The following is a 20017-nucleotide window of genomic DNA, read 5'->3' as shown; positions in this document are numbered from 1 at the left end:
GTGCTTCATAGGAGTATTACCTGACATTTTTTGACACCGAACCACGAAAGGAGATATTAGGACAGGTGACCGAAAGCTCAGTCAAAGAGCTGGGTTTAAAGATGTGACTTACCGGGTGAAAGTGAGGTAGAGAGGTGGAGAGGTTTAGGGAAGGAATTCCAGAGATCCGTGCCTCGTGTAAGATGGCTCACCGCCACCTTCTCAAGGTCAGTTAAGGATGGGCAATAAATGCTGGCCTTGCCGGCGACACCCACATCCGAAAAAACAAATAAAACAAAAGGCAGCTGAACTCATGGCATGCAGAATGGATTTTGCAACAGGCTGAATTTGTGACAACCAAGTCAAAAGGTGAGCAGGATCCAAACAGAAGTTACCACACAGAGGTGAGTTTGAACTCATTACTACAACGAGAAATTCCAATCTAAAAGACCATTACACAGGGGAATGTGGGAGGTGACAGGGATCTTTTATGCTCGAGCCACAGAGAAATCTACAACATGAATCAATGTTATCTGATTTTTGACTAACCCACGTCCATTCCATTTTTAAAAACATCCCCTGCAGTACGAAAGGAGCAAAATCTACGAAGCGGAGTGGACAAACGAAACAATTAGCAGGATTAACATCCGCAGTAATATCACGTTGGCCCTGACGTCACTGAAAGTCACCACTGTGGATGACATCCAGCAGATCTCCGCAGCCTTGGCACAATGTACGGTAAGGACTCTCTCATCCCCTACACAAGGGGTAAAAACAGTGGCTGGGATTTCCCAGCCCCTCACCCTGGCGGGATCTTCCGGACTCGCCGACGTGAACGGAGATTTCAGTGGCTCGCCGGCCCCGTTGTGGGGGAGCCCACCACGGTGGGGGGGTGGGGCTGGAAAATTCCAGCCAGTGCCTTCAGTAACCCCAACAAATGGGAGCAGTCGCTTGGAAATTCAGCTAGAGAGAGGAGTTAAATGATTTGGGTTTATGACGCCATTTTACGATTTTGGCAAAATCAGGGGAAAGGTGAGTTTTTTTTTGACATGGGGAGTGTTTACAATCTGGAGGGCACTGTCTGCAAAGGTGATAGGAGCAGATTCAACAGTAACTTTTCAAAGGAAATTGAATATCTTAGGATCAAACAATACAGAAGGATACCATTTGGCCCATTCAGCCTGTGCTGAAAAATTTGCATGGTTATAGGGAATGAATAAAGGGTAGCGGGTCTAATTGCTCTTTGAAAGAGCTGACACAAGGACAATGGGCTGAATGGCCCCCTCCTGTGTTGTACCATTCTATAATTTCGATGTATTCACTGCACCAATTCAGAACCATGGCCACAGCTTGGATATAATATTGAACTAATTTATGTTTCTCACCTAAGCAAAGAGAAACAACAGCTCCTGCCACTTCCACAAGTGCATGATGCTAGGAAGGAACGGACCTGCACAATGGGAGTAAAGCTCCTCAGATGTTCTCGTTCAGCGAAGTTTGACAGAAATCCCCTGTATGTGCGTAAATGGAGTTTCCCCATATGTGCAAGAATGGGAGAAATGCCAAGGAAATTGACCCCACTGTGTCACTTTCCTCTTCCCTTTGACTTGTTTCGTTTGCCCAATTCAATAAATGCAAGGAGAGATTTGAATTTCAGGAGTTACCCCGCCGTTTTGGAGATCCTTTTTTCCCCGCAACTTGCTGATGCAAACTAGGCGAATCCTAGCAGGAGACTTTTGGATCGGCGGCTGTGATGCAGTGCACAGCACGGCCAGAGTCAGTGACTATGCTCAGGGGTTTCCTCACAGTCAACATCCGCTCTGTAGAAATGGGGTGGAAAACATGGCTGAGTGGGTAGCACGCTCACCTCTAGAGTCGGAAGGTTGTGGGTTCAATTCCTGCTCTAGAGACTTGGATGCAAATATCTAGGTTGACACGCCAGTGCAGTACTGAGGGAGTGCTGCATTGCTAGTGGTGCCATTTTCCGATGAGGCATTAAACCAAGGCCCATCTGTCCTCTCAGGTGGATGAAAAAGATACCATGGTATTATTTGTAGAAGAGTAAGGGAGTTCTGCTTGGCATCATGGCCAATACTTTTCCCTCAACCAACATCACTAAAACTGAGCATTATCGTACTGCTGTTTGTGGGAGCTTGCTGTGCACAACTTGACTGCCACGTTTCCTTTCATTGCAACAGCGACTGCACTTCAAAGTACTTAATCGGCTGCAAGGCACTTTGGGACATCCTGAGGCTGTGAAAGGCGCCATAGAAATGCAACTATTTTTAAATTCTTTTTTGCAATATAAGTGGTGTTTTCAGTGAAGTTATTTCCAAGAAAATCCTGGCCCATGTAGATTCGGTGAGCTAGGCAGTTGAAGGAAAAGTTAATGAAGGGATTTGAGATCAGAGTGCGTACAGAGGATGGGGACTACTGTTCGTTTGGGGGATAAGCCCCAAGATGAACAGGTTGGACCACACAGCCTGTCTCCTTGTTGGAACGGCTATTTGATTCTACACTTCATCAATGGGGTAAGCAGGTCATGAACTTTGGCTGAATAACCTTTTGAGGGCAAGGAAGAGCTTGTCAGAACCCTTCCTCGGATTAAGTTAGAAAGTGTTCCTGAGAAAAAGAGATTGTAGAATGTCTGTGGAAGAAACTCGCTCGCTAAAGCCAAGTTGGCCCTTTTCTCACTCGGTTCTTTCCTCTGTCCTTCTTGCTAGGTTATCAGCAGAGAATTAATTTGTAGCAAATGTCAGAAACAGACATTGTTTGCCCTGGACAACATGATAACAGTCCTCCAGAAGGAAACGGGACAGGGTAAAATGACACCGACCTCCATCGGGGATAATATCCTTGTCACTGTGGGTAAGTTCTAAACAATGTGGCGAATGGAAATACAAGCAGCAATGGAAAATAACTGTAGGTCTAGGTCAGCATTATCCAATACCCACCCGTGGTGAATCAGCCAGACATATGGCAAATTGATGCTCTTCATCAGGTGAGAAACTTTAATCAGATGGACATTGGGATCCTGCGGCAGCCCATTCCATTGAGGACGGGGTTCCAGCCTCTGTCTGACAAAACTCGTGGCCACGTCAATAGTAAGTAGGAAATGCTGCAGGAGAAACAATCCTTAAGCTAACCTGGCTCCATTAGTGAAGTGAAAGCATATTGAAATATTTTAGGTGCTATGCTGCAACTGTTGTTGCTACAAAAAGTATTCTTTTTCAGAGCTGCTGTCACAGTGCATCATTGCTCACCTTTAGTCCTGTCCCTCAACCCCAGATCATCTCTGGGAGATTGTTACAAGATTCACCCCATGCTCTGCATATATTTTGTGTCATTGGTGAAAATGATGACCTGATCGCCACAGGTTTGGCGAGCATTGAAATCTTATTAGACAGCACTGGTCTGGATAAAATGTTGTTAAAAAGGATAGGTCTTGACTTTGTCCAGTAGCGTAAAACAAGTCGGCAGCCTGATACTCTTATTCCCATTCTCGTCAGAAAGCACGTGGTTCTGAGTTCCTTGCACATAACATGCAGGAAGGGAATCATTCTCTCACTAACCTTCCTAGCTGAATAGACTTGTTTGACATTTCAATTTCTTTGTTCTGTAGGAGGCCTGATCGATATGACGAATCAATTGGTTCCAGTAATAAGTAAGGTCACCAACCCGCCTATCTTCAAACCCGAACTGGTGGCAACAAAGGCCTATGACTTGTCCATGAAGTTGATGCAAATCCTGATGGGTACGCGAGTCCTGAACGAAGAACCCTTGAATGTGTCGGGTGCTAGGATGTGGGCTCAGGGCAAGCGGGCTGACCCCGGCCACCTGCTCTGCTTTGCCAACAAGTCAGGCTGCCAGTTCTCCATCCCGCCATCCTTCAACAGCGTATTTTCCAACCTCAGTGACGTAACTCAAGTTATGTTCCTTGTGGACGCCAATCCCTTTCCCTACGGCTACATAAAGAACTACACCATTTCCAGCAAAGTGGCTTCCATCGAGTTCAAGACCGACAATGGGTCGCAGATTCCCATCGAGAGCCTGGATTCAGAGAAGGCCATCACTGTTACAGTGTCGACCAACTCTGCTGTCAGAAATGTCACCGTTAATACAACAGTTATTGCTGCAAGGAGATCAGTCACTGTGAATGTCACCTCTGGGAATTTGAATAAAAAAGCTGGGCTGCACATTCAGGTCACGTATACAGTTTTAAATGGTATGTAGAAGAAAATTGAGGTAATTGTTTGAGGAAAGAGCTATATATATTAATACATTGTGCAGTTTATGACTGCTGTTTCTTTTCCCTTAATTCTGTTGTAGATTCAGGAGTTTCCATTGCCAATGAAGCCGAGCCCTTTATTCAGGTTCTCCTCCACAATTCCACAAACCCAAACGAGCAGAACTTCAAGGCCAGAAAGAAAATTAGTTTGGAATCAGTAAGAGGATCAGATCACAAGCTCTACACCTTCTTCTTGACTCCAGAGTAAGCATTCTTTAAACATGTATTTAGAAATGTTTCTGTCAAGATCACACAGTAATTGTTACCATGAGCACCTCCTTTAGCCAGTATCACCACCATCAACACCCCTTCGACCTTTTGTTTATGACATCTTTTGCAATCTCTCCTTTGCCTCCACCTACCATTGGCCTTCTATCCAGCTTCACCTGTCCCACCCCACCTTAAACAGTATATATTTCACCATATTTCTACTTTTCTTTAGTTCTGAAGATGAGTCATACAGACTCGAAAAGGTTAACTCTGTCTTTCTCTCCACAGATGCTGTCAGACCTGCTGAGTTTTTCCAGCAATTTTTGTTTCTGTCCCACAGGGCAGAATTTCCTTCCTACCGGGCGGGCGGGCCCAACCCAATCTCCGGCGGGAGGGGAGCCGATCCCCGCCGGAGAAGCGGGCCCTACCGCCATTTTAAGTGGGCGGGCCAATTAAGGCCCGCCCGGCGTGACGTCCGGTGGGAAGCGCTATGCGCTCCCTGTGCAGGCGGGGGTGGGGGGGGTGGGGAATTCCCCAAATGCGAGAGTGTGCTCTTTCACACATGCGCACGAAAGAGCGCATATCTCCCTGAGGCTAAGTGCTGCCTCAGGGAGATCGCTGAAAGTTGTTCAAACATTAAAAATAGAAAGGTAAAAAAATCCTTAACATGTCCCCCTCATGTGACAATGTCACACGAGATGGGACACGTTAATAAATTTCACTAAAACTTTACTAAAGTTTTTTAAACCCTACATGAAACCTCATCCTGCTGGTGGATGAGGTTTCATGTTTTTTCTATTCCCCGCCGGGGCTCCTGGCCTGTCCACCAACCTTAAGGTTGGACGGGCAGGTCCTTTAATTGCTTTAATTATCCTGTCAATGGCCAATTATCTGATTTGGCTGCGCCCCCGCCTTCCTGAAAATTTAAATGGGGCGGGATGACGTCGGGGGTTCCGCTCGATGTCATCCTGCGTCATTTTGTGCGTCGGCGAGCGGGCCCCGCCCCCTGCTCACCGACAGCAAAATTCAGCCCACAGTAATTGGTTTGATGTAAGTTGTAATGGGTCTAAGACGGGAGCTGCCCAACATTAACTCAAAACCACATAGTGTAAACAAACATAGTGATGGGAGCCCGTCCCCTACTTGGAATGTCTGAGGGCTTAAGTTGGGCCAATTTTGTTATCCTTTATATGATGAACGTTGCCACTTAATTGCCAAGCAACCTGATCAAGCATCATTTGATGCCAAGTTCTGTCACTGGGGAATTGGGATAAGTAGCAGAGCTGAGCTGCCCTTGGTTTGAACGTCATTACATGTTCATCCATTAGTCACTGGAGAAGACGCAGATTGTCCTTCCATCCCTGTTTCTATAGAGATTGCGCAGAGATTAATGACGCTGCTGAGGAAGGAGGCCGTGGGAGAAATGAAGCAAAAAAAATCTTCTGGCAATGCGTTATCAATTTTGCAATGCATGCAGAGTTTGTGTGTGTGTGTGTGTGTGTGTGTGTGTGTGTGTGTGTGTGTTTGTCAGTCACCGAGGCACACACCTCAAGTGATGCAGATTGATGTGGAGTTTATGATGGAGGGGAATGGAGTTCTAAACAAAGGACCAGGTATCACGATGGGAGCCGAATTTGCCCTCTGAACTTGGCTGTCCATTTCAGTGAGTTTTTCCTGTCAAAGGTGCAGCCATTTGCAATGGAGCTGTAACTCTCTGCATGTGTGAACAAACCAATGATGCCCCACAGAACAGCACTGCTTCACTTTCTCAAAAACACCATCGGCGACAATGGTGGGGAAGAAGAGGCTCAAAGAGCCACATCCTCTAGACATCAGGGAGTTTTCCCAGGCCCTTGGAAACTGATTTGGAGGTGAGGAGTGGGAGAGAAATTTAGAAAAAAAAATGCCGTTGAACAGGTATGCTGATGTGGTCCCGCCTCCGCCCACCTTTCCTGGAGTTAGTGATGCAGTTATCAGCCATTTCGCCAGGATAATGCAATTTTACCCATGTCCCATAGAATCCCTGCAGGCAGCATCTGCAACTCATTAACTCATTGGAAGCAAGTGCACAGAAGGAGGTCAGAGCAACATGGAAGTTCCTTGTAATTGGAATGTCACAAGTGCAGATCAGTTAGTCTGAAGTCATAGGTTTGCAACTGCAGTTTGTTTATGAGATACAGGAGTCAGTGACAAAGCCAGCATTTGTTGCCCATTGCTAATTGCCCTTGAACTGAGTGCCCATTGCTAATTGCCCTTGATCTGAGTGCCCATTGCTAATTGCCCTTGATCTGAGTGCCCATTGCTAATTGCCCTTGAACTGAGTGCCTTGTTAGGTCATTTCAGAGGGCAGCTAAGAGTCAACCACATTGCTGTGGGTCTGGAGTAGGCCAGATCAGGTAAGGATGGCAGATTTTCTTCCCTAAAGGACATTAGTGAACCAGATGAGTTTTTACAACAATCGATTATAGTTTCATGGTCACCACACTGAGACCAGCTTTATAATCAAGATTTATTTAATTTCAATTCTACCAACTGCCCTGATGGGATTTGAACTTGTGACCCCTGATGACTAGCCTGGGCCTCTGGATTAGTCCGGTGATATTACCACTACTCTACTGCCTCCCCATATGCCACCGTGGCCATGTATGCTGACTACTTCCTGGGGAGTGGTGTCACGGATAGTCCTGCTGTTTCCTCCAGCTGTTTCACACCTCCATTTCATCCCTGCCCTCTCTCGTCCCATTCCCCTCAGCAGTACCCTCACTGCAGGCATGGCGAAGGCTGCCGGACACCCTCACAATCAGGTGGACTGTATCTCCCTCCTGTCTCCTCAACCTGCCTGCCATTCCTAATTGGACGGTAACCCCAGAGGTACCCTCTTAATTGGACGCCTCCTGGGGAGATTGGGCCGGGAATCTCGGCCTTGACCTGCAAACGGCCCTGGTGACCGGATAAAAACTAAGGTGGGGAAATCCAGCCCCGTGTGTGCGGATTTGATGTGTAGGCGGTGGCCCCGCCCACCAGCTGGAAAGTGGGAGTGAGCCCACCTCCACCAGCCCTGGAAGCCACAACTGGATTTGACCGCCAGCAGACCAATAGCTGCCTGAATTCGTAGCTTCCGTACCCTCTGTGGCTGGATGTCCTGCCTCCAAGAGCTGCCAGCCTATCAGAGGGCTGCCGCTGGGACTGCAGCCAGTTCCAGACCAGGGGCAGCGACAGAGGCCTGGAGTGCAAGTGAGTGGGGCAGACACACCAGCGGCAGTCAGGTAGGCCCCAGCAAGTTGGAGGTTGGGGGCAAACGCAAGGCCGATGTGGCGAGGGGGGTGGGGCGGTCATCAAGGGAGGCGCAGTAGTGGACCCTCCATAGGGCACAGGGCGTACATTCAGGAGGGACCCCACCCCACTGCAAGCCCGCAGGAAGGCCAACTGGCATACCTGGCGGCCTTGTTACATGGCGTGGGCTCCCCGCCCCCCACCACAGCCTAGTAAAATACCAGCAGTGGCAGGAAGAGGCCCTTAAGGGGCCATTAATTGGCTGCTTAAGGGCCTCAGTGGGCCCAAGGGTGGGTGGATCGTCCACCACCTACCCTGCTTCTGGTATAACGCCAGCGAAGGCAGTTAGGTGACAGGCCCAGCACCCCCCACCTTTCCACCTTCCGCCTGCCAACCTGCTCCTGAGGGGAAGTAAAATTCAGACCGTAGTGTGTGTGGTAAGGGTCAGTATGTAGACAGTAAAGTAAGAAAAAACTTGGCATATTGTTCAATTTTAAATTGTACCACACAGATAGATCAAAATGATTACAGTCCAAAGCAAAAGTTATTTATTTCAATTCTATTTTTATTTTCAGTACTGATGACACCACAAAAGATTATTATTTGAACATCACAAATTTCTATACCTCGTCCTCTGTACAAGCTGCTGTTGGGGTCTACACTTCACTTTGCCAGTATTTCAATATGACTGCAATGAGCTGGAAAACTAATGGGATTTTGCCATTAGAAGATACCACGCCAGACATGGCCGTATGCTTAACACAACACCTGACAGCGTTTGGAGCAAGCCTTTTTGTGCCGCCTAATTCAGTCATCTTCATCAATCCTGTGAGTACTTCACGCCTGTCTGTGAAATTCTCTGAAAACTCTGCATTCCTCCAACTCTGGCCTCTTGCACATCCTGGAATTCAATCACTCCATCATCGGTGGCTGTGCTCAGCTGCCTGGACCCTAGGTTCCGGAATTCCCTCCTTGAGACTCCCTACCTCTCTCTCTCCTCTTTAAATTGCTCCTAAAAAAACCTGCCTCTTCAACCAAGCTTCTTGGTCACCTGTCCTGGAAGTGCACTGGATGCAGGTTCAATCCTGGCATTCAAGAGGGCATGAGTTGTTTATTTGAATGGAAATGACGTGCAAGGGTTACAGGGAAAAGGCCGGAGATTGGCACGAAGTCATAATGCTCATTCGGAGAGCCAGTGCAGACACGATGGGCTGAATGGCCTCCTTCTGCACTGTAACAATTCTATGATTCTATAACATCTTGTGTGGCTTGATGTCAAATTTGGTCTGATAATGCTGTGAAGCTGCTTGAGACGTTTTACTATGTTGAAGATGCAATGTAAATAGGACTTAGAACCATAGAAAAGTTACAGCACAGAAGGAGGCCATTCGGCCCATCTTGTCCATGCCAGCCCGAGGACACCCAGATGCCCTTTCTAATCCCACCTTCCTGCACCCGGCCCATAGCCCTGCAGCTTACAGCACTTATGGTGCAGATCCAGGTACTTTTTAAAAGAGTTTAGAGTTTCTGCCTCTACCACCAACTTGGGCAGCAAATTCCAGACACCCACTACCCTCTGCCTAAAAAAGTGCTTCCTCATGTTCCCCCCTACACCTTCTGCCGCTTATCTTGAATCTATGGCCCCTGGTTCTAGAATTCTCCATCAAGGGAAACAATTTTGTTATTATTTTATATGCTGAATGAAGTAAAACCAAGGTTTCAGTGGACTGCCCAATGTGTTACCCCATGCCTATTTACCTATTAGCTGGGGAGACAATTCCGCAGGTCACAAGCTATACTTGGGGTTAACCATGAGAGGATCCAGCCCACCACTGTGCAGCCGCCTTCAATGTAAATAAAACATCTGGGGCACAGAGGGCAATCCAAGTGAATAATGTGTGTGTGCTCCGTCTGCAGCTGGAGAAGAGCCTCAAACCTAAGGGTCCACTCCACCCAGCCCCACTGAATACTCAGCCAGTCCCCTCCCTGTTCAAGCCTAGTCTTGCTGGCAAGCGCTGTCCTTGACCCGGTCATGTGTAACACTACCCAAGACTGAGAAATTCAGTGGATTTGTTTGTGATACAAAATAACTCAACAAATTGCCTGGACTTCATAGAACTCCACGAAAGTTATTTAAAGCAAAATCGCTCGAATAAAAAAATGGCTGCGTCGCGCCAAAGGCTTAGGAGAGGATGATCCATCGAAGTGGGCCTTTCATCAGTGTTTAAGCGGCAGAATCTACTTAAGGGTGGAAACATTTTCTATCGATAGTTTAAATTTGACTTTTCAGCCTCAACGCCGCTACATAAATGGCATCAAAGCATGTGGTGTGATGAAGAGAAAGATGACCAGTGATTCTTCTCTTTACACACCAAGCTGGGCAGAGTTTTATGGCTTCATCGCAGTGGGTCAGGGCTGTAAAATGTGGCGAGCCGTTCAAACGTCCACCGATTTCAGTGGGACCGGAAAATCCCGCTGGTGGGAGGGACGGGAAAATTCCGCCCTTTGTGATGACATTGTCCCTTTCGCGTTGCCAATGGTTTCAATTCAGCTCATAGCTCACACCAGCAGGCCCGCTATTAAAAAAAAAAGGTGAAATTGTGTAAGTTGGGTTTCTATTCTATTCTAGATTCTCTCCTTCCAAACTCGGGTTGCATCTGGCAGGGGGGTGGGATGTATTTGGGCAGTGGAACATTAGGAGGAAGTGCTGGATACGGCTGTGACACTGGGAATGATTGGGACGGGAGCAGTTTGAGGTGGTGCACGGCCTGGCATTGGCTCAGGCATGGAGACTCATTTTCCTGTTTTCAAATACCATAAGGCTGGTTAGCGACAGTGGCAGAATTATGTTTGGCTTTTTCTTTTACTGAGAATTGCTGAGGATTTGGCCTATCCTCCAGTCTACATTTCCTCCAGTTTTTAATGGAAACACTCGCTGTAAAAAAAAATGAAAAAAAAACATGACTTTGAAAATGTCAGGTCGGCAATTTGCGATTGTATTACAAGCTAATTCTGTCTACGTGGTTAGATTGTGCTTATAACCTTGAGCATTCCCCACCATTCCATTATTGGCGGCCATGACTTCAGCTGCCTCTGGCCTGAGCTCTGGAGTCCCCCCCCCCCGCCCCCCAATAAGCTTCCCCCCTTCCTCCTTCAAGAAGTTCCTTAAAACCTGCCACTTTGACCAAGCTTTTGATCACCTTTCCTAATATCTCCTTACACAGCCCCGCGGGTAAACGTTGGCTCGTAGTGCCCCTACGAAATGCCTTGGGGGGGGGGTTTTACTACGTTAAAGTCGCTGTTTAAATGCAAGTTGTTGTTGTAATGATTAAATCGACCACATAGACTGTTCCCCGGCTAGGGGCAAATTGGCTCAAAGTTTGTATTTTTTTTTAAAAACGTGTTTGATGTGGCAGCACTGGCCTTTAATGAGGCACAGAGTGGGAGGATCAGTCACAGTAAAATGCAGTGAGCCATAGCAAATGGTTTCCATCTGGCTCTGGTAGCCTGACGTTTCTGCAGTAATGCTGTGTTTACCTGCTTGTGGCCCGGTTTTGTTCCGTTGCTGCGCAGGGCGTGTTTAAAGTTCCTTTGCCTGCTGCTGAGTTTCATTTGCTCCAAGCAGCAGGTTTCCTCACAGGAAACTCATTTCCCTCGGCCCCGGAAGGTAAAAGGAGTTGGTGTTTGAAGGCGCTCCGCCACCAGGAGGCTTCGCGAGAGACGCGCAACCCGTGGTCCAAACACTCTGGTGGCAAGGCGGGGGGTGGGGGGAAGATGGTCAGAGCTCCCCTCCTCCAAAACCCAAAAATTACCCCAGCTCCAAAATGAAAAACCTACCAATGCCAGACTTCTGAAGTAAGACGTACTTTTTAAAAATGCTGTGACTGTGTAGACAGTCGATCAGCGCTTGAAAGAGAAAGATAGATTAAACCTTCTTCCCCTGAAACTTTACTGTATTTTTATTTTTCCTCAATTTTATCGGGGGGGGTGAAGTTGGTCTTGGGGTCCATCGAGTATCCCACTCAATTTTCTATTACATTTGCTACCCCCACCCCCCACCACCACCACCTTCACCTCCCCATTCTTTCCTGCGCAGTTGTTTGTAAGCGATGGGTATTTGTGTGGTCAAAACATGTGCAGCTTATTAACTGGCTGCTGCTTTAAATGATTTTGAAAGCCACAAATCTTAGAGATGTTTGAGGAGGAATTGCTCTCGTCGCGCACCATGCATTCAAATGCAAAAGGTGTTTGCGACATTTCCCCCTCCAACATCTTCACAAGCTGCACAATGCAACTCGAAATGGAAAAGGATCCAAAAAGAACTGATGACTTTTTTTTGCTCTCCATTTACAAGATAGATAGCAGAGAGAAAGGCCGTTTGGTTTCTCTGAGCATACATGTGGAGAGATAAATTGCTGCATGCAGCATCCTTAATGATTCCCAGCTTTCTGCTTAGTACTCCTTGTGTAGAGACAAATATCCCATTAAAAAAGACAATTGTCTCATGAAGATTAGCTTGCCCTCCAGCCAGGCCAATGGAAGAGTTCTGGGTCACAGACTTCTCCACAAAGCATCGCAACAATGGTCACAATTGGCCCGAGGGAGCTTTTTGTCCACAGAGAGAGACAAATGAAAATTCCTCCTCATCCAAACATGACCCAGTGAATATTATAAATCATAAATTGGGGCTGTCGACTCAGAATGCTGCTTTAGCTGCACCCTCCTAAACCGCAGAGGAAACGTTCTTTGGGCTCACTTTGGGTGGGATTTTCCCCACCCACCCGCCACCGGGATATTCCGGTCCTGCCGCAAGTCAATGGACGTCTGGCTGGGGCACCGCCTCACCCGGCGGCAGGTCCCACCTGGGACAGGGCCGGAAAATCCCGGCCTTTGACTCTGGGCAATAGCGTGATATTGGGGTCAGCCGCCCATTATGCATCTCTCACATCTATTGGGACACGAGGAAACGTTTTGCCTTACGCAGCAAATGGTCATGGTCAGGACTGCACTTCCTGAATGGGTGGTGGAGGCAGTTTCAATAATAACTTCCAAAAGCGAGTTGGATAAATACGTGAAGGGGAAAAAAAGTTTACAGGCTATGGGGAACAAGCAGGTGAGTGGGATTAATGGGACAGCTCTACTGGAGAAATGGGCCGAATGGCTCCTGTTGCATCATTCTATGCTTCATTGACTTTAATTGGGAGAATTGTACAATGTGTGGTTAATCTGACATTGGGAGAGAGTATAATATGAGTAAAGTCAAAATAGTCCAGCCTTTTGTTACTGTTTATCAGGTTATGTGTTTAAGGCTTCCGTGTGCAAATTGTGGCACCATTCCTAAATCATGCAAGGATTTTTTGATTTCCGTGCCATTGGAATGATTAATGAAGACATGTGATGGGATGAGAGCACTTAAAAAAAACCTTTCCTTCTCTGTCCTCCTGTTCTTTTGATCAGCCCTCACCAGTTATAAAGAATTACATCGTCTTGCTCACGTGTGGCATCTGCTTTGTCATCTACGCTGTCTCTGCCATCATTGTTCGGAAACTGGACCTGATAGACATTAATCGAGTTGGAGTCATCCCCTTATGTGGAAAGGATGGATTCTACAAATATGAGATCCTGGTGAAAACCGGATGGGGCAGAGGGTCAGGTGAGAGGCCGTGTTCACTTGTGTCTTTTATTTCCTTAAGCAGTTCTAAAGTGAAGGGCGCAGAGGCCCATCACATTGAAGAGAATCACGAAGCATTGGTCCAAGCAAAGGAATAAGTGAACCAAGATTTTTCGCAATGGTAACATTTACATCCACTTTTTAGAACGTAATGCAGATAATTTTTCTATTGAATTTGTTGGTCCACTCCTTTGGAAGAGGGAAGGGAACACCAGAGCAGAGGAAACTTTGGGGGTTTTAAGAGTCCAAATCGTTAGGGTGAAGCCTCTTGTTTTCAAAATGTCGGATAACTTCTGGGGAGGCTTCCAGGTCCCCTCACGTGACTGTGCATTGAAACTAAGCACACTACAAGCTTGCGCTCGACCCTACTAACAGAACATTTAAAATTTCAGACTTCTTTTATTCTTTCATGGTATACGGGCATCACTGGTGAGACAATTGTCACCCATCCCTAATTGCCCAGTTAAGAATCAACCACATTGCTGGGTCACATGTAGGCCAGACTAGGTAAGGATGGCAGATTTCCTTCCCTAAAGGACATTATTGAAACAGATGGGTTTTTACAACAATCAATGATAGTTGTTACGATCACCATCACTGAGAGACTAGCTTTATATTCCAGATTTATTAATTGAATCTAAATTCCACCAACTGCTGTGGTGGGATTTGAACACATGCCCCCAGAGCATTGGCCTGGATTACTAGTCCACTACACTACCATCGCCCACTAATTATCATTGGCGTAAAGGTCACTGTGAAATAGGGTTGTATTGATTATTGAATGGAGACTTGGTATAGCACCATAATTGCACCCAACCTGTAACCACGTCAGAGAGGATATGCTGTTCAGCATAATAATAAAAGCAAAATAAATAAATAATACAAGCAAAATGCTGCAGATGCTGGAGATCTGAAATAAAAACAGAAAATGCTGAAAAAAACTCAAGAGGGTCTGGCAGCATCTGTGGAGGGAGAAACCGAGTTAATGTTCTGAGTCTAATATGACTCTTCATATTGGGTCTTCATAGAGTCATTTTGGGCTCAAAACATTAACTCTGTTTCTCTCTCCACAGATGCTGCCAGACCTGCTGGGCAGAATTTTCACCTCGGCGGGTGGGCACGTGCTCGACATGCTCGAGCGAGAGATGACGTGTGTTGATGTCGGGCGAGCACCCCGACGTCAACGCGCAGCCACGCAATAGTTCAGACGGCGGGAGCGCGTGAGAATCGGCAGCACGCCTGCCGACAATTAAAAGGCCTATTAAAGCCATTGAAGAGTCAATGAACTTAAATTTTTTTGCTGCCCGTCCAACCTTTGCACAGGCGGGATGAGGTTTCCAACATCAAATAAAAACAAAATAAAATTTTTAAAATTTCACTTATAACGTTTTTCTAATTTTTTTTAAAAAAACTCTTCATCTCCCTGAGGCAGCTCCGTGCCTCAGGGAGATTCTCAAGCCAGCGTGAAATTGCCTTCTGGCCTCGATGGCGGGCGGCGGTCAGCTTCCCAACCCCCCTGCCCGCCCCCACCGAGCCCGCCCGACAAGGGCTAAATTCTGCCTGCTGAGCTTTTCCAGCACTTTCTGTTTTTATTGCTGTTCAGCGTAGTTATCCCACTTTCAAAGGGTCTCGACATGCTAACAGGCTATTTGTGCCAAGGTTGTGGCATTAAAAGCTGTTGAACTAAAAACTGAAAGATTGGAAACTCATTTGAAATGAATGGTTTCATTTAGATAAGGGAAAAAAAAATCATATTTCCTCTGTCACAAGTAAGACCTGGCAAGTCTGTTTTACCCAGATTATAAAATGGATTCTCATCGTTTCTAACTGTGCAGTCTCTTCACTTCTGGGAGACAAATAATGTCCCACAGTTTTCCTTTGAGCATACTTTGTGTATATGTGTAGATATCTTATCCTTGATTCTCTGCACACTCCTCCCGTGTCTAGCTTCTATTCACAGCGCCTTGTCTCTGATTTTATCTACACAGGAATGAGTTTCAGAAAAAAAAAAATAATTTCCCAGTTGCTTCTTGCACTCTTTTGCAGATTTAGGCCTCAAGGTCGAATATTTGTAAATATCAAGATAGAATAGGATTAACTAGGAGTTTTCAACAAAGGAGCTTTTCGTCCTTCTTTAGCGGTGTTTCTCTGTGTAAGATATTGTTGCATTAGAATATTCAACAAGACTTTCCTTCTGGCTTGGACCTGCACAGGCCAGAACCACATTCTGACCCTGGTATTCAAATCCTTAGCTAGATGAACAATTTACTTGGATTGATTTTCTGAATCCCCTTCATCATTTTGGAAACTTCTGTTGGATGACCTTCAAAGTCATTCCTTTTCAGGAAGAAATGTATCCAATTTAATTGTCATTTCCTCATATTTGAAATTCCTGGTGCCTAAAACAACCTTTGTTGGTTAGCTCTGTGTTAGCTGTGACTCCGCTGGTAGCACTCTCATCTCTGAGCCCCAAGGTTCTGAGTTTAAGTTCCACCCCAGGGCTTGAACACAAAAATAAAGGCTGATGCTCCAGTGTAGCACTGAGGGAGTACTGCATGGTCAGAGGTGCGACCTTTCAGATGAGACGTTAAATGGTGAACAACTGGCCTGTTAGGTGGCGGTAAAGGATTCCATGGCACTATTTCGTAGAAGAGAATGGGAGTTATCCCAGGTGTCCTTTCCAATATTTATCCCTCACACAGCAGATTGTCTGGTCATTATCACATTGCTGTTTCTGGGGGCTTGCTGTGAGAAAATTGGCTGCTGCATTTTCTACATTTCAACAGTGACTACTGTAAAGCGCCTTGAGACATCCAGTGGTCATGAAAAGTGCTGTATAAATGCAAATCTCCTTTCTTTCTCTACCATCTTGAGAACAGTGACATCCTTCCATTTGATGGGGTGCCGAGAACTGTTAATGAGCCTTTTATATAGGTTTGTAAAGAGTAAAGTAAGAGTTGTGAAATTAATAGTTGACGAGAGTGACGTGTTATGATGCCTTTCACAAACCAACAGGCACGTCGTCTCACGTGGGAATCAGCCTGTACGGCAGAGAGGACAAGAGTGGTCACAGACACCTGGACAATGAGGATGCTTTTCACAGGAACAGTGTGGACATATTTCAAATTGCAACTGATAATAGCCTTGGTAACATCTGGAAGATTCGGGTCTGGCACGATAATAAAGGTAACAGAAGTTTTGACCAGTCACCAGCAGCAATGGCCAATTGTATATCTTTGGTCTAAGTACAAAGCACCATGATCTGACATGAAAATTAACATTCCAACTGTAAATGATAGTTGCAGCTATTAGTGCTGCCCGCAGAAACCTATTTCTATCCTTATCTCAATCCCGGGTCGACAGTCGTTATGTTGATTATGCCTGCCTTTTACTCACTAGGTCTTACCCCATCATGGTACCTGCAGCATGTAATAATTAAGGATCTACAGACCAATAACAGCTATTACTTTTTGGTGAACGACTGGTTGGCTGTTGACAATGACAGAAGTGAAGGCCTAGTGGAAAAGGAAGTCCTAGCTGCAAGTAAGTCCGTCTGTTTGGAAGAGAGATCAACACCAGCATGGCCATATCTCTAATGGACACCACTGCCAGTAATAGGGTTCTTCCAAACATAGGAGTAGGAGGAGGCCACTCAGCCCCTTTAAGCACATTCTGCCATTCAATTAGATCATGGCTGATCTGACCTTAACTTCATCTATCCACCTTGATTCCATACCCCTTAATACCCTTACCGAACAAGAACCTTATCAATCTCAGTTTTGACATTTTCAGTTGGACCTCCAGCCTCAACAGCTTTTTGAGGGAGAGCGTTCCAGATTTCTACTACCCTTTGTGTGAAGACGTGCTTCCTTAAAACAACCCTGAACAACCTGGCTCTAGTTTTAAAGGTTATGCTTGCCCCCTTTTTCTGAACTCTGTTATGATCCCAGGCGAGACCACCAATTGTGATGATCTCAGTAGAGACCAGTAACGTGATTATATATTTTTAGGATCAAAGAATCCAGGTATTTACTACAAGAATTAAGCACGAGGTTCACAGTTTAAAACAAAAGAACACAACAATCAAAGAACATAAATACTGATAAATACACTCTATCTTAAAACAGTCGGTTACATTAAAGATAATAAAATTATAATGAACTCAGTTACTTATAGTCTAAAAAAAAACTCTTTAAGTCACATTTCCTTCTAAATCCATTGGAGTTGCACCCATGGAAGATTAACTGCCTGGCCTGATTATTCATTTGAAGATTCGTATAAGGGTTGTGATATCTTGGACCTTCCGCTCACTTATGGCAAGGTTTTCCCTTCAGATCTCCTCCAACTGACCTACTGTTGCAAACTCCCCGTTCACTGCAGGCATACGAACATATGGGCCTGAATTTTTCGGTTGTCGAGCTTGTGCGATCAGCGGGCTCGGGAGCGGACGGGAAATGGGCCTCTGGCCGCGATCGGCTCCTGAAACACGCGCTGAAAGCTGGGATGGGGGCTGGAAGAGAGTGGGCGCCGATGTAGCCGAGGGTGCTGGTGAGCGTTTCCAGAGGGCTCCCTGAAGGCAGACAGCTGTCCCAGGGAGCTGCAGACCTCCACAGACTAAAGGACATGCCAAAAATGCTGCAAAATAAGTCCAGGCGGCGCAGCCAAGCACCTGAAAGCATACCTCATAAAAAAAACCAGTGCCCAGATATCTCTTCTTGCTTTATTTCCCCACGGAGATTTCATCCCACCCTGGATCGAGGCTTGAACAAAAGTGTGAATGCCGCACGGTCTGCTAACCGTAAATGTGGACGGGACGCATAAAGTCATTGTTGATTGCATCGTTAATTGGCTTAATTGCCCACTTAATTGTCAACAGGTACGCTTCCGACTGCCGTGCGCATACACCGAGCAAAACGTTGTGCGAGTGCACGATGACATCGGGATGCTTGCCTGACGTCGTCTCGCACTATTTCACGTCCATTTGGGTTGGGCGCATGCCCGCCTGCAGGACTTAAATCCTAGCCATGAACATGGAGCAGTAGTAGGCCACTCAACCGCTCAAGCCTGCTCCGCTGCTCAATAAGATCATGGTTGATCTGACTGTAACCTCCCAACTACCCCCGATAACCTTTCACTCCCTTGTTTAATGAAGAATCCATCTAGCTCTACCTTAAAAATATTCAAAGACCCTGCTTCTACTTGTTTTTGAGGAAGAGCTCCAAAGCCTCAGGACCCATTGAGAGAAAAAAGTTTCTCCTCATCTCTGTCTTAAATGAGCGACCCCTTATTTTTAAACCATGACCCGTAGTTCAAAATTTTCAAGATTCTCCTACAAGAGGAAACATCCTCTCCACGTCTCTAGCACCTTAAGTGTAGCTGTTGACCTTTTTTTCTTTATTGTTTATCTCCCAGGCAACCTGGTCACATGATCATTTACTGGAAGCCAGCTGCTTTACCAGTAATCATATCCTTGAGCAGGGCTTTTGGGTTGTGAGATGAGATTTTGGGGTCTTGAGCTCTAAGGCTCAATGGCTACCGTGGAGCTTGGACTAATTTCTGACAGCTGCAAGGCCCCTTTGAACGCATGTTTTTTTTGGTTGGTGGATGCGGCTTAATGGACTGCTTGGCGAGGCCAGATTGCTGCTGCAAAAAAGCCCATGAATGGGCAAGTTTTTTTTTGAGAAACCCTGCCTTTTCATCAACTCTCTACATGCTCAAATCCTGTTTCCACCCCCCAACTCTCAACTCTCAACCCTCAACCCCACCCCTGGTTCAACAACTGAAGCTTCCACCCCTCCTGTTCAACAAATGAAGCCCCCCACCCCCTGACCCAATAACCCTTGTAACCCCCATATTTCCACTGTGGGATCATAACCAAGTCTGAGGCATTAAAAGTGGGGTCACACCAGGAAAAGATTTGAGAAGCACTGTCCTAGAAAAACCTAGTCCTTAAAGGGGCCATTACTCCAACACCAAATATAGGCTTTATCCCCAAAGCATATGGGCCATTACAACTCTCCCACCAAAGGAAATAGTTTCTGGTCTATTGACCCTATCATCCTTTAATCATATTAAACACCTCAATTACATTACCCTTAATCTTCCATATTCGAGGAAAAGCTATTTAGTCTATTTGGTTAACGATGAACTTTAACTATGTGACAGGTCAGTGATATAACCATTGCCCATGTCTCTCCCAGCTCTGCTTACAACGTTCTCTTCTCCAAAAACACAACTTCACCTTCCCACGACCCTGCTCCATAAATCATTCCAATACAATGATTCTCAGGATACTTAAAACTTTAGGCTGTTTTGACATTAAGGTTAAACAACATTAAATAAAACCATAGAAAGTTGGGAACAAGAGACCCATAAAGAAACACATTTAACTGAAGGAAACATATTGGATAAAGTAACCTAGTGGTCTAGAAATCCAGAGGAACAAGAGCAAAATACTACTCAAAATCAGAAATAAAAACAGAAAATGCTGAAATACTCAGCAGGCCTGACAGCACCTGCGGAGCAAGAAACAGAGTTAACGTTTCAGGTTAATGAACATTTCAGTTCTGAGCATTTTCCATTTTTATTTTAATAAT

General features: G+C 45.9%; 1 protein-coding gene across 1 annotated transcript in view; it reads left to right on the top strand.

Annotated features, from left to right (window-relative positions):
- pkd1a (polycystic kidney disease 1a) overlaps window positions 1-20017 on the top strand; it is a 174353-nt gene that overhangs the window by 112877 nt on the left and 41459 nt on the right. The window contains exons 22-29 of the mRNA XM_078558920.1: window positions 565-717; window positions 2703-2847; window positions 3602-4204; window positions 4309-4471; window positions 8326-8578; window positions 13208-13403; window positions 16437-16607; window positions 16821-16964. Of these exons, the coding sequence (XP_078415046.1) occupies window positions 565-717; window positions 2703-2847; window positions 3602-4204; window positions 4309-4471; window positions 8326-8578; window positions 13208-13403; window positions 16437-16607; window positions 16821-16964 (1828 nt within the window). The remainder of the gene's footprint in view (window positions 1-564; window positions 718-2702; window positions 2848-3601; window positions 4205-4308; window positions 4472-8325; window positions 8579-13207; window positions 13404-16436; window positions 16608-16820; window positions 16965-20017) is intronic.

Source organism: Cetorhinus maximus, chromosome 15 (genome assembly GCF_964194155.1).
Source record: "Cetorhinus maximus chromosome 15, sCetMax3.hap1.1, whole genome shotgun sequence".
Taxonomy (NCBI): domain Eukaryota; kingdom Metazoa; phylum Chordata; class Chondrichthyes; order Lamniformes; family Cetorhinidae; genus Cetorhinus; species Cetorhinus maximus.
This window is presented reverse-complemented; position numbering and strand designations above follow the sequence as displayed.